Source organism: Hyperolius riggenbachi, chromosome 3, assembly GCF_040937935.1.
Source record: "Hyperolius riggenbachi isolate aHypRig1 chromosome 3, aHypRig1.pri, whole genome shotgun sequence".
Lineage (NCBI taxonomy): Eukaryota > Metazoa > Chordata > Amphibia > Anura > Hyperoliidae > Hyperolius > Hyperolius riggenbachi.
In genome coordinates, this window is record NC_090648.1 from 342,759,322 (window position 1) to 342,783,618 (window position 24,297).

At 41.7% G+C, this 24,297-nt stretch overlaps 1 protein-coding gene across 2 annotated transcripts in view; it reads left to right on the forward strand.

The window, feature by feature from the left end:
• Positions 1–24,297, forward strand: part of LOC137563902 (sodium-coupled monocarboxylate transporter 1-like) — a 73,418-nt gene that overhangs the window by 15,004 nt on the left and 34,117 nt on the right. For both annotated transcript variants that reach the window (XM_068276971.1, XM_068276973.1), the window contains 4 exons: positions 5,791–5,842; positions 8,360–8,427; positions 9,619–9,773; positions 18,506–18,646. In XM_068276971.1, coding sequence (XP_068133072.1) covers positions 5,791–5,842; positions 8,360–8,427; positions 9,619–9,773; positions 18,506–18,646 — 416 coding nt within the window. The remainder of the gene's footprint in view (positions 1–5,790; positions 5,843–8,359; positions 8,428–9,618; positions 9,774–18,505; positions 18,647–24,297) is intronic.

The window sequence follows — 24,297 nt, forward strand, 5'->3', positions numbered from 1 at the left end:
AGAGTATACAGTCTAGTCTCTCTGTGATTTAATAGGAAGGAAATAGGGAGAATTGTTGAAATTGCTTTTATAAATCTGGCCGGTAATTGCTTTGATAAATCTGCAAACCCTTTTTACAGACTGGGGTGTGTTGTTTATTTCCCCCCTACATTTCTTTCATTTTATTTTATCTATTTTATTATGGAGAGGCACGCTCCCATATTCTAGACCATGGTTTCTCAACTCAGTCTTAAATTATCCCCAGAACTGGTGAAAAAACGGAGTAGATGTCCAGATAAAGGATTCTGATTGGTCGCTCTGAGCAGGGGCTTCACTTTGCTCCTGTTTTGCACCAGATTTGCTACAGTACAAGCTCTTTGCACTGGCATTTAAATAAAACATCTCTTTTGCTTCTTACTTTATCAAATAAACATCCATTGCATAACCTATTAGGTAAATTTGATGATGCAATCATTTTCATTTCATCTAATTCAGCGGTGCATTGGGGACGATTTAAAGAGAACCTGAACTGAAAATAAAAAGTCAAAATAACCATACACAGGTCATACTTACCTCCCGTGTAGTCTACTCTTCAATCTCTTTCTCCTCTCCTGCGTCCCATTTGTCCACTGTGATCAAGGGAATTCTCGGTCCTCCATTTTGAAAATGGTCATTACCCCATAACAGCTTTCTGGTCAGCACACTGTTAAACTGTCATATCGCCCACTTGAGCCATAGGAAAACATGGACATTACTTGGCACATCAGTTGTCCTCTCAGCTATAACTGACAGCAACTGATATATTTCAGTTCTGACAAAATGTTGTCAGATCTCGAAGCAATCACTGTCAGAAGAAAATGGTGCGCTTCTGAGAGGAACTAATAGCAAGGTAACTATGTAATGTTCATTTGAAGTTACCTCATGTGTTTATTTTAAATAATTTTACTCAGTACAGGTTCTTTTTAAAGTAAAAATAAACTGATGAGATAAAGAATTTTATGTATAGTCCAAATCCTAAATTGGACATTCCTGCTTTTTAAAGTAAAATATCTAGTTTTAAAGCATTGACCATCACAGGTGAATGACAACAGTTTTTTTTTATATTTATTCAGCTCCTCTACAGAACTATCTTGAACTATTGAACTTTTGTCTTTTTCCTGCACTTAGAAGTGTTTCTCAGCAGCTACACAGGAGTTTTATGCCTCTAATTAATTATCAAGGAGATTTAAACCAGAGTACCGACTGCAGAGAAACTGTATGTACACATGCTTATCTCGTCATTTTACATATTACTTCAGGGTCCCTTTAAGATACCCCAATTTTATTCAGTGTAAAAACCAAAATAGATTTTAGTTCCATGGGCACTAGATATTTGTAACCTTCATAAGGTAGATTGAACCTTACTCAGGAATCACTGAGACTGATAAGCCTGATACTGACTACAAATCACTTGCATAATATGAGGAACTGCCTCTACTAACTGCTGTCTAGTCCAGTTAATTAGAGGAGTCAGATCTGGAAACACTTATGAGTATCCAAGGGCTCTCTGCGACCTTTGCAGTTATTCCCCAGCTGGCTGATACTAGACAAGCAACATATTAGTTCATGGTCATACTGAATTTTCCTCTCTGTAAGCCATTACTTCCTGGATATTAGCCCAAGGATATTTTATCAAATGACTGTGGAATGTCAGTACAAGGAGTTAGAATGTGGCTCCGAATAAAGAAAATGCAGCTTTTAGGAGGGTTAGAGTAAGTGCCCAATGAGAGTAATGGTTAAGCTTACAGCAATAGGGTAAGCCTGTCCCAGAAATGTAATGTTTTACAACCCCTCCCACCCCACCAACTAATTCACAGGGGATGTGCCCTAATTCCTAAACCTCCCTCTACCCACCCTTATACTCACTATATATATATATATATATATATATATATATATATATATATATATATATATATATATATATATATATATATATATATATATATATATAGTACATATATATATATATATATATATATATATATATATATATATATATATGGTACCTTTGCAGCAGCGCTTCCCACTGTGACACCTGCAAGGGGACATCATGCAGAATTCTCTACATGCCTGCATTTGTGGTTGCCTATAGTTACCAATATGCACAAGGGTGTCTGCGGGCTTCAGGCAGTAATTTATATCATGGGGAGTTCCTATGGCAGGAAGGGTCACTGATCCTCCTAAAATCCAGTCAATCCACACAATTCCCATAAGGAACTCAACCCTCAGCGGATGCTTATCCAACGATTTCCATTTATTGAAGTGTTACAACAAGTATACACAGCATATCACTACCAGCACAACGTTTCGGGCGAGGTGCCCTTTCTCAAGTGCTCGAAGTTTCACACAGGAATAGCACATTTATACAACCATTCCACCTGACCACACCTTACATAAGGGGGTGGGACCAATACCTATTGCATTTCAACCCTATGAACAGCTAATTCTATAAAAAACACCTGAGGCTGAAATCCTCATTTAAGCCCCCTGGCGACTGCGTCCCCAGCCTATCCATCCACCAGGCCTCCCTCCTCAAAAGTTCCTTTACATGATCTCTGCCTTCATGTCTAGGGACCACCTCCAGAACCTGCCAGCGCAATTGACTAACACTGTGGCCATACTCAGAAAAATGTCTAGCAAGTGGTGGATCAAACCAAAAAAGGTCACAGGTGGGGAGCAAGAGGATTCTAGAAAGGATCCACCACTTGCTAGACATTTTTCTGAGTATGGCCACAGTGTTAGTCAATTGCGCTGGCAGGTTCTGGAGGTGGTCCCTAGACATGAAGGCAGAGATCATGTAAAGGAACTTAAAATGCAATAGGTATTGGTCCCACCCCCTTATGTAAGGTGTGGTCAGGTGTAATGGTTGTATAAATGTGCTATTCCTGTGTGAAACTTCGAGCACTTGAGAAAGGGCACCTCGCCCGAAACGTTGTGCTGGTAGTGATATGCTGTGTATACTTGTTGTAACACTTCAATAAATGGAAATCGTTGGATAAGCATCCGTTGAGGGTTGAGTTCCTTATGGGAATTGTGTGGATTGCCTATAGTTACCAACATGTGTGAGTAGTAGTTATTTCTCTTTAGATCTCTCATTGTCTAGAAATACAACACTATTGGCGCGCCTGGTGCTCTTTTTGTTCCTTTTTTCTTCAGGTACCTGGGGTTCAAAGCCTGAAGCTTATCTACTGGACATCCCAGAATATTAATCAATTTGTCTAGTTCTCTCAGTTTAGCTTTGAGTATGGCCACCATCTAGTGGTAACTGTGTGGTATTGCAAATACCCATCTTTTCTTTCTACTTCTCAAAGCGAGGCTTTTTCTCTTTCCCTTTCTTCTCCTTGATGTTTTCATTAACTTAGTGGAGTTAAAGCAGGAGGATTAGCCATACTATGCCATGAAAAAACACATCTATAAGTAAATAAATAATTGATCTACTTACATAACACGTATTGTACTGTCCACGTTTTGATTTCAGTAACTTTTATATAGTAAATGAAGAGAATTCTGTTCCTGGTGGGGGCCATGTCTTTTGCCCACAGTTTGAGGCTAAATCCTGATGTCATTTCTTCCCTTAACTTTTTTTTCTTTTCTCCTCCAATCACTGAATCACCACAGCCTTGCTTGTAAACATGAGTGAGCAGAGGGTCATGTTTCAGCTAGGCAGGGAAATAAAGGGAAGTGGAGCAATATATTATAGATAAAAAAAAACCCCAGCATGCAACTAAATGGCAATGGCTATTAAAGGGCCAGTGCTTCTAAGGTATGTGCTATCTCCAAACCATAACAACAGAAAAAGTTTTGAAAGTTTTGAATGCAGGATTACCATCTTTATCACTTAAAGCGGATCCGAGGTGAAAAACGAACTATAACAAGTAACTTGTCTATATATCTTATCTAAAGTTTAGATACAGCATATCTAGCTGCAAACAGATTTAATAGAAAATGATTATTTCTTCCTGTGATACAATGACAGCAGCCATGTTGTTTGTAAACATGACACAGAGGCAGGCTTATGTGCACCATCAGCACTCAGACTGTGAAAAAAACCTAATCCCCCCTCTCCCCTCCTCCCCTCTGCCTCTAAAATCAATGGCTAGTAACACCTTCTCCTCCCCCTGCATGGAGTCTACTTATCAATCTCTTCTCTCTCGCATCCTTTTGGCCACTGTGATCGATGGAATTCTCCTCCTCCATTTTAAAAATGGGAATGACCCCGTAACAGGTTCTGGGTCAGCACTCCATTATCGCTTGAGCCATAAAGAAACATGGACATTACCTTGCACATTAGTTGTCCTTTCACTTATAACTTACTGCAATTGGATTGTTTTTACAAGATAATTCTAGGAGGAACTGAAGGGGAGGTAAGTATGTAATATTATTTGCAGGTACATCATGTATTTATTTTAAATAATTAGGAAAGTGTTTGTCCATATTAATTGTATTGGTATTCTTTTACCCCACTCAAACTGATTAAGTCATTTGTAGTAGTTGCAAAGTATCAAAAGCGCAAAAAAGGTACCATTTAAAGATTACTATAGGAGAAAAGTATAATGTCAGGAACTCACTTGCAGGCTGTTACTAACCAGTTGTGATTTGAAAACTCTTGCTAATGTAATGCTATGGGTGTGATCCCACTTGAGCGATGTGATTTTATAAAAAATCCCCCATAGCATTGCATTAGCAAGAGGTTTTTCAAATCACCAGCGCTTAGAAAAGGCTTCTAATGAGTTAGAGCCCTCACAGAGCAAAAAAACAAAACAAAAACAAACATCTTACAGTTATTCATTTTGCCAACAGTAAAGATGCCACTATCACTGAAAATGTAAGGTGTGGTAAACATTGACTAAATCATTTTTAGATGAATATTGTTAAAAGTTTGTTTGAGACAGCTTATATTGAGGACTTTGTTGCTTACTGTGATATTATAAAAGTTATTTAACTGATAAATTGCAAAATCATTTCCTTCACTTTTAGTTTTGTTTAAAGGGACCCCGAGCAGTGCAGAAACTATGGAAAGATGCATATCATTTTAAAGCTCTCTTTCTCCTCTTTCCAATGATATATATATATTTTCGCTATTTTCGCGGTTGAAATTGCTGCGGCCGCGATTTCAATCGCGAAAATAGAGAAAACTAAAAGGCGTAGGGCGGCGGTATATATATCATTGGAAAGAGGAGAACGAGAGCTTTAAAATGATATCCATCTTTCCATAGTTACTTGTATTATACAGGACGACACTTTCCCCAGTGTCAGCAGCTCCATTCAGCGGAAAAAGTCGCCCTGTGAAATACAATGTAACTATGGAAAGATGGATATCATTTTAAAGCTCTCTTTCTCCTCTTTCTGGCGACACCTAAATCGTCACCCTACGTCTTTTAGTTTTCTCTATTTTCGCGATTGAAATTGCGGCCGCGGCAATTTCAATCGCGAAAATAGCGAAAATTAAAAGGCGTAGGGTGGCGGTTTATATATCATTGGAAAGGAGACAAAGAGAGCTTTAAAATGATATGCATCTTTCCATAGTTTTTGCACTGCTCGGAGTCCCTTTAACCCCCTTGATGGGACCAAAGGCCTGCACTGGGAACTGCAAACACTGGACTGTCAGTGTTGTAAACAATGAACCCCGTGCAGTGATATCTTCCTAGTGTATAAATATGTCCTTTCTCAATACAAGTATGCATGTTAACCGCAGATGATAGTTCAGCAATGAAACTTTGTACTCTTGTCAGTAGGCATTGTTTTAGTTTGTTTGTCTTGTTGTTGCAGGTGTTGTACACTGGAATTGTGATATATGCACCTGCGCTGGCACTAAATCAAGGTTAGTTGATGGGAGGTTGGTAATCAAGCCATGCATTTATATTGAGCGCATGCCTTTTGTCATTAAGAGACTTACAATGCTGACTAAAACAAACATTGCCTTCTTTCTTAAACTCTCTGAGAATCAGAGGTGGGACAAGGTCCTCCAGCACCCAAGGCTGAGACACCAAAGTGCGCCCCTCCATCCCTCCCACCCAGCCCTCACACACTGATTGCTATTAGACTAAGAGGGCCACAGGGCCCACAACCTCCCCAACACCTTGATATCTAGTTATCTGGCTTGCAGTCACTGCTATGTATCCCCTTTTCTTATTTCTTTTTGCTTCAAACACAATTAGGAATGACAGCTGAATGAATTGTGCGCCCCCTCCTACACTGCGCCCTGAGGCTGGAGCCTCTCCAGCCTATGCCTTGGCCCGGCCCTGCTGAGAATTAATGTTTTTTCCCAAATAAAGGATTCCCCTTTTACACTAGCAGGCAATTCCTGTGTTGCGTTACCCTATTTTGTAGCAAGGGGCCATAAAAGCAATGAAAGTCTATGGAGACCTTGCGGTGAGCTGGATGTATTCGAGCCAATGCGAGGGCTACAGCGCGTAACCGCAAGCACCGCACTTAACGCACAGTGCTTGGGGAAATGTAAATCTATGGGTGACGCATGTAGTGTAAATGACAGAGCACAGTGCATCGCAGTCCACATGCGCAGACCTATGGGGATACCAGGGAATCCCAGTGACATACTTCCTGTCCAGCAGGGAGTACCTCACTGAATGGAGGGCGGCACTATGCATATGACCCTGTTGGCGCACTTTGCCGCAGGCTCATATGTGTAACTTTTTGCGTTGCGGTGGGATGCGGCAGGAGCATCCCATCCCTACCACAACAGAAAAAATAGGTGTAAACCTGGCCTCAATGGTATAGTGAATAGAGATTTTTTTTTTTTTACTCACTTACTACAGCAAAAAGGTAATAAGTGTCATTTATGTTGTTGTATTTTCAGTACATAAATACATACTGGTAAGTCTATTTATCTCATCTTTGAGAATCATTTTCTTGGAATAACTGTAAAGGAGTTGTTTGGGAGACGCCCAAGGTAAAACTTATCTCTTCTATAAAATACATAAAAAGGTATCTTACCTCTAATGAAGATTCACAAAGATGAAAAACAGGGAGTCTTTACTATAAGAATGGTTATACTGTAGACAACGTGTTTCACAGGACTCAGCCCGCTTCCTCAGGTCAATGAAAAACAGATAAACTTACTGTATGCTGTGTGGTGCACAGGCGCCAATGTAAAAACATTACTATGGGCGCCTCCCCAACAACTCCTTTCCAGTTATCCCTACACTTCTAATAGAGGTGCTGTCCTCTACTACCTACTAACCTTGCTAAAAGTAGAGAGGACCACAGGAGAGAGTGACTGCCCGGTTCCAGCTTCTTCCGGGAGACCGTGCGGGAAAGGTTATTTTCCCCAGGCATGTACGGTGGTTGCAGGACTGCAACCCATCTTGAGTACATCACTATCTACATTATCCTGTCACTAGAGCAAACTAACGGTACTGCACTATCGGGCTCCCGGTCTCCTCTTCTCCACAGGCGAAAGGTACCCTGTCTCCAAAGTGGAAGGATCACCTTGCACCTGTACTACTACCATTTTCTTGGAATGATTGTAATATACTCTAACATTGGTTAGTGTGCAATGGAGAACCTACCGTAAGTGATCTGATAAACCTGGACTGGATTGGTAAACAAAAACAATAGGCTGCTTACACATGAAACTTTAAACAAAAGTGTCCAAATACCCCAACTGAAACAATGATGATATTTACGTGGCTATTGGCGACTACTTTTGACAAACAATGGGCTTGATTCACTAAGCTGCATTGCTAAAGCAGAGCACCTTAATGTGAAGCAGCGGCCACTATGCATGCCTTACATAGAAGCGCTCACTCCTATGTAAGGAGCGTGCCTTCCTTAGATAGGAGTATAAATTGAAAAGTGCTAAAAAGTTATTTTAAATCGAAGATGATAAATTATCTCCTGGGAGAAAACTCAGGAGAAAAAGTGAATTGCATACGGGCCAATGTGTCATGTTACCATGACTCAAGTTCAATGATGCAGTGTCCCAAAGGGCCATGAAAGAGAAGGGCCCATATGCAAGTCACTTTTTCTCCTGAGTTTTCTCCTAGGAGATAATTTTTCATCTTCAATTTACATTAACTTTTTAGCACTTTGTAATGGAAAAAGTACCAAAAAGTAGGTGAAAAAGTACTACCAAAATTATTGTGAGGATTTGTTTGCTTGCTGGTTGTGTAAAAGACATTTTATTAACAAGTTGTGAAAATATCACCTAGTAGAAAACTCAGGTGAAAAACTGAATTGCACACAGCCCAAGGTGTGACTTCCATAGAACCACCTTTTTCAACAGAACCATTTGCAATACTTGCTACAACATAATTTGTACACAATAACATTTCCTTTAATTGGTTAAATTTTGTATTTTTTTTGTTTTGTTTTTCAGTTTCAGGATTCAATCTTTGGGGAGCAATGATTTCAACTGGATTAGTGTGCACTTTCTACTGTTCATTGGTAGGTTGGATTTCATTATTTTATCCAGTGTACTAAGTTATCCCAAATATAAGAATGAAATATATAATAAAATAATAATCACATTATTCACTATTTAATTTAAAAAATGTTCTTCAAGTTTTCTATGTATAATTATGTAAGGTATAGACAACTGACACAGAAACGTCACTAGCCTCCAGGATAGCAATGAATTACCTTTAATTCACTAAAGCCCGGGACATCCCTTCAATTTTAAATTTGCCAATGATTGCCCAATTTTACCACCTCCATGTAAAATGAGGGTCAACAGATTTTGAATTTAATAATAAATTCAGCGCAGGTAAAAAGTTTCTTACAACAAATGGGTCCCTGCTCAGCATGAAACGTGCCCATCTCCAATACCAAGAAAATGGGAGGCATACCAGCCCGATTAACAACCCACATTATAGATTGGTTATGTACATAATAAGGTTATAAACATACAAGATCCATATTGTGTCGCTCAAATCCACTGTGTCTATCCATGGATCAGCACTGCCTTAGATTCACTCCACGGGTTCCAGGAACCTTCCCAATTCATTCAAAGTGTCCAAGGAGTACGGGTAAAGTGAACAAATCAAACAAAGCAACTAAGTGCAGACTGCTTTAAATGCTCACTACTCAACAAAGTATATGTAAAACGTTTAAAACAACTAACATACATGGTCCATCAAGAAATTGGTTGCCCCAGTTTAAAGCCACGCTGAAAATGAAAGTCCTTATGACAGGTAGAGGTGGCATCCGTATCCTACCCAACTGGTTTCATTCTCTGGTGTCGTTGGGGGAATCCTGAATGGGAATCTAGATATGCATCGTTGTGTGTAAGTCGAATTGTCCTTCCTGTTCCTGCTTTAATGTTGAATGTATGAATTCATTATTTTTTATATGGGCCTCCAAATAATGGAATGTATGAAGGGAATTCAGCCCCCCTTGTCACATTTCTCAGGCTGTGGATGGCTGGTTGTAGTTAAATTCTTTGAAGTCCAATCAAAACTGAAGGTTGAAGTATTGTAACTGATTCTTATTAATAAGTATTTCATTTGAGGTATATTTATCTCCATATGCTGAATTGGCTCAAGATCTGTTGACCAGTGTGTGGCCACTGGTCAACATAACACCATCATTTTCTCATAACCCAGCATAATGCAATAATACTTTTGCATTTCTCCACAGGGTGGGCTGAAAGCTGTAATCTGGACTGATGCATTCCAGATAGTTATCATGTTGGCTGGATTCATAGCTGTCATCATACGAGGAGTAGTGGTGCAGGGTGGCATCCAGACTGTACTAAATGACTCCTATTATGGTGGAAGGCTCAACTTCTGGGAGTAAGTAGTCTAAATCCTAGGTTCTCCGCATACAGTACCCATACCACTTATGTTGGGCTCATGGGGTACTAGAACCTGTCACAGTCTATTCATAGTATGTTCTGAAGATTTAAAAAAAAAAAAAAAGAGAATTCATATGCAATCAGTCAATACTGTTAACAAATATATGTGTCAATGGATACTTGAGATGATGTTCCCTAATAGGAAATACATGATAACACAGAGTTATTCATAAAGGAGCTGAGAACCATTGGTCCAAAGAGTACGCTGTAGACTGTATGAATGGTGGTAGATCAGGTTAATAAACAATGACTACTTAACCACTTTACCCCCGCGTGTACGTATTTCTCCGCCCCTTTTTCCATCCTTTAACAACCAGGGACGGAGAAATACGTACTTTCCGCGTTCCCGACGCTGTCCGCGCTCCTGCTCGTAAACACGCCGCCCGCCGCTAGTAAACACGCCGCCGCCCGCTCGCCCAGAGATCAATGAACGGGAAAATCCATTCCCGTTCGTTGATCTAAGCCCCGCAATGATCCGCTGCTCTCCTATGGGCAGCGCGATCATTGTGAGAAAAAACTCACGTGTCCAGCCTCCTTATACTTCCTCCAAGCTTCCGGAAGGAAGCTTGGAGGTCGCATTAAAACAAAAAGTTACTGTGGCCATCTTGTGGCCAAATAGTAAACTACACCCTACACATTTTTCACATACAAATAAATGACTTTTACACATAAAATTAACTCATTACCTCCCACACTCCCCATTTTTTTTTTTTGTAATTAAAAAAAAATTAAAAAATTTACAATTAAAAAAATACATAAATAGTTACCTTAGGGACTGAACTTTTAAAATATTTATGTCAAGAGGGTATAACACTGTTACTTTATAAACTATGGGCTTGTAATTAGGGATGGATGCAAAAATGAAAAAAATGCACCTTTATTTCCAAATAAAATATTGGCGCCAAACATTGTGATAGGGACATAATTTAAATGGTTTTATAACCGGGACAAAAGGGCAAATACATTTCATGGGTTTTAATTACAGTAGCATGCATTATTTAAAAACTATAATGGCCGAAAACTGAAAAATAATAATTTTTTTCCCCACATTTTTCCTATTTTCCCATTAAAACACATTTAGAAAAAAATAATTCTTGGCATAATGTCCCACCTAAAGAAAGCCTAATTGGTGGCGGAAAAAACAAGATATAGTTCATTTCATTGCGATAAGTAATGATAAAGTTATAGACGAATGAATGGAAGGAGCGCTGAAAGGTGAAAATTGCTCTGGTGCTCAGGGGGTAAAACCCCTCAGTGGTGAAGTGGTTAAAGGGGTTCTTTTGCGAATGAGGAAAAAAATAAAAAGTGGTTTATGCATAAACTATTAAACATCCTTCTAAAATAATGTAAAAAGTTTTTTTTTTTAAATGGTTTCATCAAAGCAACATGTTATCCTCAGTGTAGGTAAACACTGACGGATGACGGACTGGGAAGCTAATCCATTTGTTAGGGGTGTTTTTTTTACTTTCATTTCTCAACCATAACTGCTGTCTACCTAGTTTTCAGTGGTATAATCCACTGCTGGCAGGAATCGCAGTTACAGCTGTAACAGCTGAGCTCCTCTGAACTCCTGCATATGTGTTTACATTGTTGCCAGGCAACCAGACTCCTGGTCTGTGCAGAGAGTCGTATATGCAAAGAGTCATAAGCTGCTGGGAGAATCAGCCAGAATGAGTCCCATTTATACCATATGATTATTTGTCAGATTCGATTTAATTTGATTTGATTTATGGATTCGATTTGATACAATCTGACATGTCCAATTCATGATTCGATTCAATTCAAATTGAATCGAATCATATCGAATAAATGAATCGAATCAAATTGAATCGAATCTGACAAAGAATCATATGGTGTAGATGGGACTGATTCTGGCTGATTCTCGCAGCAGCTTAAGACTCTTTGCACATATGACTCTCTGCACAGACTGGGAGTCTGGTTACCTGGCAACAATGTAAACACATACTGAGGAGCGAAGCGGAGCTCCACTGTTACAGCTGTAACAGTGATTCCTGCCAGCAGTGGATTATACCACTGAAAACTAGGTAGGCAGCAGTTATGGTTGTGAAATGAAAGTTAAAAAAAACAACCCTAACAAATGGATTAGCTTCCCAGTCCGTCATCCGTCAGTGTTTACCTACACTGAGGATAACATGTTGCTTTGATGAAACCATTCATTTAAAAAAAACAAAAAACTTTTTACACTATTTTAGAAGGATGTTTAATAGTTTATGCATAAACCACTTTTTATTTTTTTCCTCATTCGCGAAAGAACCCCTTTAACTATTGGTTATGTTCCTGGTCTACCGCCTTGCATCAGTAGATACTGGATTTGACAACATCTAGTAGAAAACTTGTGTAATATTGATCATCTCGCTTTTGCTAGCCTTGTAGTGCTCAATGCAGTGCAAAGCTATGAAGCTGTCCTTGTCTAGTTCAAAGGATAGGCATTACAGATCAATGTTTGATCAATAATGCACTTTATTTTTAATAGGTTTACTGTACATTACAGTTTATGTTTTCACCAAATATAACATCTAATCTATTCAAAGGAAAGTTTATGCTTGACTTAATATAAGGTATTTATAGATAATTATGGCTAATATCAGTCACATGATATGCTATATGGTGGTATTTCTGCAGAATTCATTACACCCACATATCAATCCACTAGGTAGTAAACTGATTGGCCGGGCACAGGGATGTCATAGCCTCTTCCCCCTGCAAAACTTTGATGGGGCCCCCTTTATGTGCTTAGCCCCTAACCCACTTTGTGACCCCCACAGCTAAGGGATGCATCCACCATGACTTCCTTTTGACCCCCTTTGCCAGGGATGCATCCACCATGACTCCTCCACCTTGTAGATGATGTGGCCACAACACCTGCACTGGAAAGTGGGCTTTCTGTCTATTATTTTGACAAAAAATGTGCTTCTCTGCAAACCTACGTTAATTCTTTATGGACCCTCCACTTTAACATTGCTCACCAGTTGGGGAAATTAATGAAGCACACATGTTCATCATGATCAGAAAGATGGGGATGGGTAACCAGAGTCAAGGATTAGGAGAATAAGAAAAGTCCTGTATATTTCCATAGATTTATTTTTTAATTTGACCAGTTTTGCACATGATAAACTTGTTGCCAAATCTTACTGAAGATGGTGAGTTGGGTCAAAACTTTAATTTCTTTTCAGCAGAGGTCTAATTCATACATTTACATTAACTTCTTAACGACCACGTCACGCCAATGGGTGTGAACACGGCGGCAGCCCCAGGACCGCCTAACGCCAATTGGCGTCAAGTCCTGGGGTGGGGGTTTGCAGGAGATCGCGCAAGCTATGTGTGCATCTCCGCTTGAAGTCTCTAACCGTCTATTTACATGGTACAGCGCTGCGATCTACGGCTGTCACCCTAGGAGGCACAAGAGAGATGGGCTGTCATAGGCTGATGCCTATGACAGACGATCGTGGTGATTGGTAGTGTTGGGCGAACACCTGGATGTTCGGGTTCGCGAACGTTCGTCGAACATGGCCGTGATGTTCGGGTGTTCGCGCCGAACTCCGAACATAATGGAAGTCAATGGGGTAACATGCTTTTTGTCGCCATGCAGTCATAAATGTAATACAGATAAGAGGTTCCGGGAAAAGGGACCGGTAACGCTAACCCAGCAGCAGCACACGTGATGGAACAGGAGGAGGGCGGCGCAGGAGGAGAAGGCCACGCTTTGAGACACAACAACCCAGGCCTTGCATGAGGACAAGAAGCGTGCGGATAGCAATGCATTTTGTCGCCATGCAGTCATAAATGTAATACAGATAAGAGGTTCCGTAAAAAGGGACCGGCAACGCTAACCCAGCAGCACAAGTGATGGAACAGGAGGAGGCACAGGAGGAGAAGGCCACGCTTTCAGGCGCAACCCAGGCCTTGCATGAGGACAAGAAGCGTGCGGATAGCAATGCATTTTGTCGCCATGCAGTCATAAATGTAATACAGATAAGAGGTTCAATAAACAGGGACCGGAAACGCTAACCCATCACAGATGTTCATTGTTCATGTTACTTGGTTGGGGTCTGGGAGTGTTGCGTAGTCGTTTCCAATCCAGGATTGATTCGTTTTAATTTGAGTCAGACGGTCTGCATTTTCTGTGGAGAGGCGTATACGCACTGAAACAGCGTTCCGACATAACGCTGGCTGCCGGGCAAGCCAGCACCTCTATTGCGTACATTGCCAGTTCGTGCCAGGTGTCTAGCTTCGATACCCAATAGTTGAAGGGTGCAGATAGATTGTTCAACACAGCTACGCCATCTGACATGTAGTCCTTGACCATCTTCTCCAGGCGATCGGTGTTGGAGGTGGATCTGCACGCTTGCTCTTGCTGTTCTGTGGGCTGCTGCATGGGTGTCAGAAAATTTTCCCACTCCAAGGACACTGCCGATACCATTCCCTTTTGGGCACTAGCTGCAGCTTGTGTTGTTTGCTGCCCTCCAGGTCGTCCTGGGTTTGCGGAAGTCAGTCTGTCGGCGTACAACTGGCTAGAGGAGGGGGAGGATGTCAATCTCCTCTCTAAAGTCTCCACAAGGGCCTGCTGGTATTCTTCCATTTTGACCTGTCTGACTCTTTCTTCAAGCAGTTTTGGAACATTGTGTTTGTACCGTGGATCCAGAAGGGTATAAACCCAGTAATTGGTGTTGTCCAGAATGCGCACAATGCGTGGGTCGCGTTCAATGCAGTCTAGCATGAATTGAGCCATGTGTGCCAGAGTCCTGCCAGAATCCTCATCATCCTCTTGTGAGCGTTGTGATAGTTGTGATGCATCATAGTCGTCACCTTCTTCCTGGTCTGCTTCTGCTGACCATTCGCGCTGAATTGTGGAAGTCCAACGTGCACCGCTCTGGCCCTCGTCAGTGGTGGCATGAAATTCCTGCTCCAACTCCAGCTGTTCCTCCTCCTCTTCTTCGTCATAGCTGCCTGGGCCAGCGTTTCCTGAGGCAGATGGCCTGATGTTGGTATCATCACGCTGATCGTTTTCTCCTTCAGATTCCCCCAGTTGCATCATGACAGCTGTTTCCTTGATTTTCAACATTGACTTCTTCAGTAAACACAGCAGTGGTATGGTAATGCTGACTGAAGAGTTGTCACTGCTCACAAGCAACGTGGATTGCTCAAAATTTTGGAGGACTTGGCAGAGGTCCAACATGTTGGCCCAATCGGATCCACAGAAGCTTGGCAGCTGTCCGGATGCGCCTCGGTACTGCGCCGTCATGTACTGGACCACTGCACTCTTCTGCTCGCAAAAGCGGGCTAGCATGTGCAGCGTAGAATTCCAGCGCGTAGGGACATCACACAGCAAGCGATGGTGGGGGAGATTGAAGCGCTCCTGCATCTTGGCGAGTGCCCCCGAAGCAGTACTGGAATTTCTACAATGTTTGGCCACTCGTCGCACCTTCAACAGAAGATCGGCCACGCCTGGGTATGTCCTCAGGAACCGCTGAACTACTAGGTTCATCACGTGCGCCAGGCAAGGGATGTGTGTCAGCTTAGCCAACCTTAAAGCGCGAATGAGATTACTCCCATTATCACACACAACCATGCCCGGTTTCAGGTCCAGCGGTGCCAGCCACAAATCCGTCTGTTCCTTTATTCCCCTCCAAATTTCCTCCCCTGTGTGCTGCTTATCCCCAAGGCAGATCAGCTTCAGCAACGCTTGCTGACACATGCCAACAGCTGTGCTGCACTGCTTCCACGATCCTACTGCTGCTGGGTTAGCGTTTCCGGATGAGGTACAGCTTTGAGATGCATTGGAGGAGAAGGAGTCAGAGAGGTAGGTGCTGCTGTTGTTATCCAGTGGGAGGGACAGCGGTGCAGCTGTTTGCGGCGTGGGCAACACCCGCGCCGTAGCAGGTGAGGAATCGCTGCCAGGCTCCACAAGGTTCACCCAGTGCGCGGTAAGGGAGATGTATCGACCCTGGCCGAACACACTCGTCCAGGTGTCAGTGGTGAGGTGAACCTTGCAGGCAACGGCATTCTTCAAGCTTCGGGTTATTTTGCTGACCACGTGCTCATGCAACTCAGGCACTGCAGAGCGCGCAAAGTGGTAGCGGCTGGGAACCACGTAACGTGGGATGGCCACTGACATCATGCCCTTGAAGCTGTTTGTCTCCACCACTCGATATGGCAGCATTTCGAAGGCCAGAAGCTTGGCTATGCTGGCTGTTAGTGCCACGGCCCGGGGGTTATTTGCTGGCAATTACCTCTTGCGCTCAAACATCTCCGAGACAGACAACTGAACCGTAGGGCTGCACACTGAAGGGCTGTTGGTTGTTGTGTTTGATGAAGACTGGGAGACCTGAAGAGAACTATTCCGGAAAGTGACAGTGTCAGCGTCGTCTGATGTTTGTGAATGTTGTTGTGAACCACGCAATGGCTGGGCTACTGCTGCTGCTGAGGAGGGTCTGGTGGTGAGTCTGGTGACCCCAAGGAAGGCAGTGTTGCTGGTACCCTGTCCTGCCGCGTTTGCCCACAGAGTGGGATGTTTGTATACCATGTGGCGGGTCATGCTGGTGGTGGAGAGGTTGTTAATATTTTTCCCCATGCTCAGGCGGGTCTTGCACACCTTGCAAATCACCATGGTACCATCCTCACTGCAGTCTTCAAAGAAAGGCCAGACTTTGGAGCACCTGCCTTGCTGGCGATTTCTGTTTGCGCCTCTTTTGCATCTCACTTGAACTTCCAAGCTTGTGGTGCCTGAAATTTCGCGCCGCCTACCTTGTGGCACAAGGCGAACTCGTGCAGCAGTGGGTTCTTCAACAGACTCATCTGTGCTGCTACGACGGCGATGTTCTCCTTCACATACAAAATCTGGTTCTCTGTCCACATTGTCCAAACCCTCCTCTTCTGGGTGAGCGGTGTACTACTATTCCCAGCAGCGACACAGAGCACAATGCTATACAGTGGTGGGTGAGCGGTGTACAACTATTCCCAGCAGCGACACAGAGCACAATGCTATACAGTGGTGGGTGAGCGATGTTCTACTGTTCCCAGCAGCGACACAGAGCACAATGCTATACAGTGGTGGGTGAGCGGTGTACTACTATTCCCAGCAGCGACACAGAGCACAATGCTATACAGTGGTGGGTGAGCGGTGTACTACTGTTCCCAGCAGCGACACAGAGCACAATGCTATACAGTGGTGGGTGAGCGGTGTACTACTATTCCCAGCAGCGACACAGAGCACAATGCTATACAGTGGTGGGTGAGCGGTGTACTACTATTCCCAGCAGCGACACAGAGCACAATGCTATACAGTGGCGCGTGAGCGGTGTACTACTGTTCCCAGCAGAGACACAGAGTGGCAGTAAACACAATGCTATACAGTGGTGGGTGAGCGGTGTACACAGAGTGGCAGTAAACACAATGCTATATAGTGTGGGTGAGCGGTGTACTACTGTTCCCAGCAGCGACACAATGACTGGGGGGACCCTGGCTAGCCTGGCTGGAGAGAGAACTACCCTGCCTGCCTACCCAAAGCTAAACCCACAGACAAATGGCGGAGAAATGACGTGGATCGGGTATTTATTTACCCGAACCACGTGACCCGTTCGGCCAATCAGAGCGCTAGCCGAACGTTTGGGGAACGTTCGGCCATGCGCTCTTAGTTCGGCCATATGGCCAAACGGTTTGGCCGAACACCATCAGGTGTTCGGTCGAACTCGAACATCACCCGAACAGGGTGATGTTCTGCAGAACCCGAACAGTGGCGAACACTGTTCGCCCAACACTAGTGATTGGCTAGCCGAGGGAGGGCTGGGCATAAAATGAGAAAAAAGGTAAAATTTATAATAAAAAAAAAAAGAGACAAATAAAAAAATAAACAAACGGGTGGCAGGGATCAGAGCCCACCAACAGAAAGCTCTGTTGGTGGTGGTGGTGGTGGTGGTGGTGGTGGGGGGGGGGGGGGGGGGGTAGGGAATCACTTGAGTGCTGAGATGTAAGGCCCTGCAGCGAGGCTTTAAAGCTGCAGTGGCCTAAATTGTAAAAAATAGCCTGCTCACTAGGGGGGTGTAAGCCTATGGTCCTCAATTGGTAATTTTTTCTCTCCATCAAGATGCACATAACACCCTATAATAAAAAGTGAAAACAGAAGCTGTAAGAAAGAAAAAAACAAAACCCTGAAATATCACATCAAGAGAACTATGCAGAGGCCATTTACTATGCAATTCTGGTACAGTCTATAGTATTGATTATCATTGAGATGTTTATACAAATTGTCTGGAGTCCCCAGTCGTAAATTATGGATATATGGGCAGTGCACTCTCTCCCGCTGTCTCTCAGCATTACTGTATATTCTGGTACCTCACTATTCCGCATAAATGTACATTTTACAGAAAGACCTATACAACAGCAATAAAACAGTGCTACATAACCCAGTCAAGAATTATGTAGGTGCCATGGTTATAAAAGTCCATTCGTTCAACTCTCACAAATTACAGCGGTTCTGGGAAAAAAATAATATAATATATATTTTTATATATATATAGTTTATATATATATATATATATATATATATATATATATATATATATATATATAAAAACGGGACAGCTTTCAATGAATGCATTATGTATCTTCTGACTTTAAATAGTAAAATGTTGTATTTGATATCTCGTACAGTTTTGACCCTCATCCGCTGCGCAGACACACATTTTGGACAATTGTGATTGGTGGAACATTGTTGTGGACAGGGATCTATGGAGTCAACCAAGCTCAAGTGCAGCGATACATGGCTTGTAAAACCAGATTCCACGCAAAACTGTGAGTTGCTTATGTTTCCACAATATTCCCAGAGGTCTGGCTAAGACAATACAGGCCCTTTGTGTACCTGACAGAGTGTTGATGCATTGGCTCTTTGACGTTTCATTCTGCTCTTCAGCAGTGAGAACAAGTTGGTTTGGTGGATTACGGTTGACGAGACACATGTTTGTTATGTTTAAGGATTATTGGCTCAATGAGGTGGTGAGTGTAGTTGAAGATCTGATTTCATTAATACATAAAGATATTTGTCGTCACACATGAAATAAAGGACAGTTCCACCGTTTCTCTGCTCTGTGTTCCTAAGACTATAATGCATCAATAGAACAGATTTGCATATCTCCAATGTATTCTTTAATGTAAAATATTTCCTGTAAACACACAGACCTGAGATTATGTTTGAGTATTTAAGTAATCCCCCAGAGTTCATTAAAATCTTTAAATGCCGTGGTTTCCAAACGTCATCCTAAGGGTTCTTGGCTACTATTGATGATATTGCAAAAGCCAATCAAATAGAAAGTAGCTATTACCTGTCTGTTTACCAACCTGCAGAGGCTTACTTTTCCTGTAAGCCTGCTTTAATGTGTGATTCCATTTGTGTTAGTGTTCTAACAAACGGCATAACCTGGACATACTGCTCTGTAGCTGTTCACTGCAATAACTTCCTAGCAAGACATAGGTCTCAATTCACTAAGCTTATCTCCTGTCTTTAATAACGTTTCTAGAGTTGTTACCATGGTGATAAGGCATGTAGTATTCAGGAAACATTTTACCTCAGGCAAACCTAAAGTTAACTCTTCTGTATTTAAGTTAACTCTCCAATCCTTAAAATAACTCCAGACTTAAAGACAGGCTGTTAATTAACTGCGTGTGAAAATAACTACAGAGGAGGTAAATTAACTACAGAGGAGGTAATTTAAGGAATGAAGAGATAAGATAACTCTCTCACTGTGTGGAGGTAAGTTTTCTCTTGCCTTATTATCTCCAGCATGATCTTAGTGAATTGAGGCCATTGGCCTCAATTCACTAAGATCATGCTGGAGATAATAAGGCAAGAGAAAAATTACCTCCACATAAGAGAGAGTTATCTTATCTCTTCATTCCTTAAGTTACCTCCTCTGTAGTTATTTTACCTCCTCTGTAGTTATTTTACCTCCTTTGTAGTTAATTTACCTCCTCTGTAGTTATTTTCACATGCAGTTAACAAACAGCCTGTCTTTAACTTTTGAGTTATTTTAAGGATTGAAGAGTTAACTTAAAGACAGAAGAGTTAATTTTAGGTTTGCCTGAGGTAAAATGTTTCCTGAATGCTACATGCCTTATCACCATGGTAACAACTCTAGAAGAGTTATTAAAGACAGGAGATAAGCTTAGTGAATTGAGGCCATAGTGTGTGGAAATAACTCATGTTCTCAGCATGCCAATAGATGTGCACTCTCTTTCTCTGTGCACTGAGATGGTCATCTGAACAAACCAAGTGACAATGAGATTGCAAACATTTTGCTTGTGGTATACTTCTTTAAAGCGGGATTGTCAGCCATAAAATCAGATTCCATTTACCAGTTGCTCTGTATTTATTGTGCATTCCACAACCTGACCCAGCATTGCAAGCATTCCAATATTATCATAAATGTTTCTGCTGTAATAAATCTTATCTCAATCAGCCTGGCTCTATTTGGTACATTGCTGGTGAGAAGGAAGCTTGTTATCTCCCCTCCCACATTCCTGCTCCCCACTAATTGGCTGAGGGCAGCTCAGTGTGACAGGCTGAGACTGAGAAGCCTATTTCTGCAGAAGCTGCTGAAATACAATCTATGCTTTGCTCAACTGTGTTTACAAAGCAAGATAGATACGACAGTGCAGTTTCTAAGAGAAAAAAAATAGTAAGGGAGGAAATTACATCAGGATTGGCTTCAGTCAGAGGTAGTTAAAATGGAAAATGCCTGGAACAGTTTTCTTTTTATTTACTATATACATATTCACTTATATGAAAACATGGACAGTACAATAAACTTTTTGGAATTAGAACAAGTCTATATCTATTTATATATGTGTTTTTTTTCCTGGGATATTATGTCTGTCCCTTCTGCTTTAACATAGATACTTGTCATATAATCTCTTTTAAATGAAACTGGAGTTACACTTTAAAGGATAACCGAACTGACATGTGACATGATGAGATAGACATGTGTATGTACAGTGCCTAGCACACAAATAACTATGCTGTGTTCCTTTTTTTCTTTCTCTGTCTGAAAGAGTTAATTATCAGGTATGAAAGTGGCTGACTCAGTCATGACTCAGACAGGAAGTGACTACAGTGTGACCCTCACTAAAAAGAAATTCCCCTTTTTACCCTTTTCTTGTTCGCAGAAGCCATTTTCTGCTAGGAAAGTGTTTTATAGTTGGAATTCCTTATCAGTAAGGGTCACACTGTAGTCACTTCCTGTCTGAGTCAGGACTGAGTCAGCCACTTATATACCTGATATTTAACTCTTTCAGGAAGAGAAAGAAAAAAAGGAACACAGCATAGTTATTTGTGTGCTAGGCACTGTACATACACATGTCTATCTCATCATGTCACATGTCAGTTTGGGTATCCTTTAAAGCCAGTTCCAGACATTTGTTTTCCAAGCCCTCTGTAGGTATTCAGTGACAGAACTTGCGTTGGTATCTTTATTAGCAGATGTCAAACTGCTTTTGCCAGAAGCCAGCACTTAATGTAGCAAAGGTCTTCAGAAGGGCAGACTGTCATTTTCTCAGAAAGCTCTGACTGTACCTTCCTTGTAATCCTCTCCAGACATTTTAGTGATATAAAGCCAAGCAGCAATCCCATCCACACAACCTGCTGTTAAAGCCCCCAGCTAGTCTACTTCAGGTTAAGTGATCACATTTTTATAGCAGTTTTAGTGTTATTGGACTGGCATTGAAAATTAATAAAATTAGTAGTTTCTGCCTTTAAAATGTCCTTCAAATGTTATTAGTGGTAGAATTTTCAATATTCTCTCAAGCCACCTTGCCAGCTCACCTATCTGGGCCACAAAATAACCACAGATTACTTTATCTTAGTGGTATTTGCTGTAGTGTTATAGTTCAAGGCAACAGAATGACTGGGTTTTCCTGGGAGAGGCTGCATATATTTGTTGGAACAGAAAGAGATATGAAAATATCCTCTGTCTGAATGCTCAGTTAAAATCAATCAGGGCCCGTTTCCACTTGTGCGTTGCGATACCGTCGCGTAAAACGCGTCAACGAATCCGCATGTGGGTGCAGATTTTCACGCGGAATCGCTCGCGGTTTGCTCTATGCCGATTTTAACCATGTCAATGCCGGTAAGCATTGACATGGGTTTTTAAGCAACGACACACGCGAAAACCCATGGAAAACAGCAAGACAAAACCGCTTGCGGTTTTCCTATTGTATTACATTACCGGCGATTCGTGTGTGGGTGTGCGGCATGTGATTTCTGACGGGTCTGCCGTGCAGATTTTTCTGCACAGCAAACCGCACAGAATTCCTGACAAGTGGAAAGCCCCATCCACTTGTATTGGTTATGCGAATCTGCATGCAGGAAACGCATGCAGATTCGCTCTAGTGGAAACGGGCCCTCAATGTTTTCCAGTGTTTTTAATAACAGAAATGCAGAAAAAAACTTGAAGGCTAGTTTCTTACTGGTAATCTTATTTTACAATGTTTTTAGTGCTGATTGCTATATTTATACAGTGGAGCTAAGAGCTTACAATCACTTTATAGAAGGAACAGTGGAGGACAAGGTTGTTTGTATTAATCACCACTATATTTAAAAATACTTTTCAATTGAATGTAAAGAAGGCAACCAAAAAAAAAACAACAACAAAAAAAAATCTAAAAACAAATGTAGTAACTTTTAAGTTAGCCAGTAAATGGTATCATCCTGATTTAAAACGTCTTTCTTTTAATGTTATTAAAAACACACCAGAAAATGCGTTTCATGGGTATGAACCCACTTCTTTAGGTCAATGAACAGTGTCTTGTGGTCCGTCTAGCAGGGCTCGGAGCATGTGTGAGGTAATCCACCATTGACTCCTGCCATCACACACTCCACTTCCATAATATAATGCAAAGGTAATCTTCTACAACATAACACAAAGCCTTTTAGTTACAACATATTGACACAACACACTGCTGCTATAACACACAACAAAGCCCAACACTATATAATTAAGTAACATGTTGCCCACAAACAGCATTATTAAGCAACATATTCTCCCCAACAGTATATTATGCCAGTATATCCCCCAGAACAAAACGAGCCAACATGCAGCACCAAACCACATTATTAGTCAGCAAATCCATCCCAAACATAATTAGGCAAAATAAGGAAACAACATAATTAAGCAGCATACTCTTCAAAACATAATTAAGCAGCATATCACCACACACATAAATAGGCAGTGTATTCTCCAAACATTATAATTAGGCAGAGTATTTCCCCACAAACATAATTAGGGAACATATCATCAGTAAAAACACAATTAGCCAGCATACTCCCCCCCCCCCCCCTCTTCTGCACTCAACAAAATGATTTGCCATCTTATCATCCCCAACCACATTGTTAGCCAATATATCCACCCAAACATCAGTCAGCAGCATATCACCCCCAATCACCATTATTAGCTAGCATATTCCTCCAAACAACTTTAGGGCCCTTTTCCACTAGCAATCGCAATCACAAATCACAAACGCCAGTGATTGTGATTTTTCATTGGTTTTATTATGCGATTGCGATTTTTCATTTGCATTGCATTATCCCTCTTAAGCGCTCCAGAAGCTATTGTGATTTGCAAATCGAATCACTATAGTGCAAAATACTTCTCATGATTTCTATGATAAAGTAGCAACCCTAGCGATTTAAAAATCATTAGCGATTTGCGATTTTGTGATTCAACTGTGCAGTAGAAAAAGGCCTTAATTCCAGATATATTTAGACATAATTCATCTGAACAACATTTAAGATCTCAAATCTTACATATGCTGTGTATCCCTCCTTTCTAAGCAGAAGCACTGGAATTTGAGAATGTAAAAAATCCTAGACTTCACCTCTTTCACTATCACATTTTCCTTTTCACATTACAATTGCATGGTCTTTGTGTGGAAAATGCTCACTGGATCGTGATCTGAAACATTTCATACTAATACATTGACTATATTAAACTGTATTTTATATTTGCCATACTTTTCTTCTACTTTGCTCTGTGCTACACTGTCAACAAAATGGCCTTCCATGCTTTCTTTACATTCAGTGATTTAATTCCAATGTAAAGGTGTTGCCATCCTTGGAAGAATGGACAGATAACGTAACCTCCTACATCAGCTTCTGTGAGGAGTCGTGCATCCCTACTAAGACCTTCAAGGCCTTCCCCAACAATAAGCCCTGGTTCACCAGCAAGCTGCATCGGCTCAGAAAGCTCAAAGAGGAAGCACACAAGTCCAGCACTCCTGCTGAGTTCAGGGAGGCCAGAAACACCCTGAACCGTGAACTAAGAGCAGCAAAGAGAGCCTACTCCAACAAGCTAAGCCTCTGTTTCCAGTCCAACAACTCCCGGGAAGCTTGGAAAGGCCTCAGGGCAGTCACCAACTTCAAACCCGCCCACCACTAGTGTTGGGCGAACAGTGTT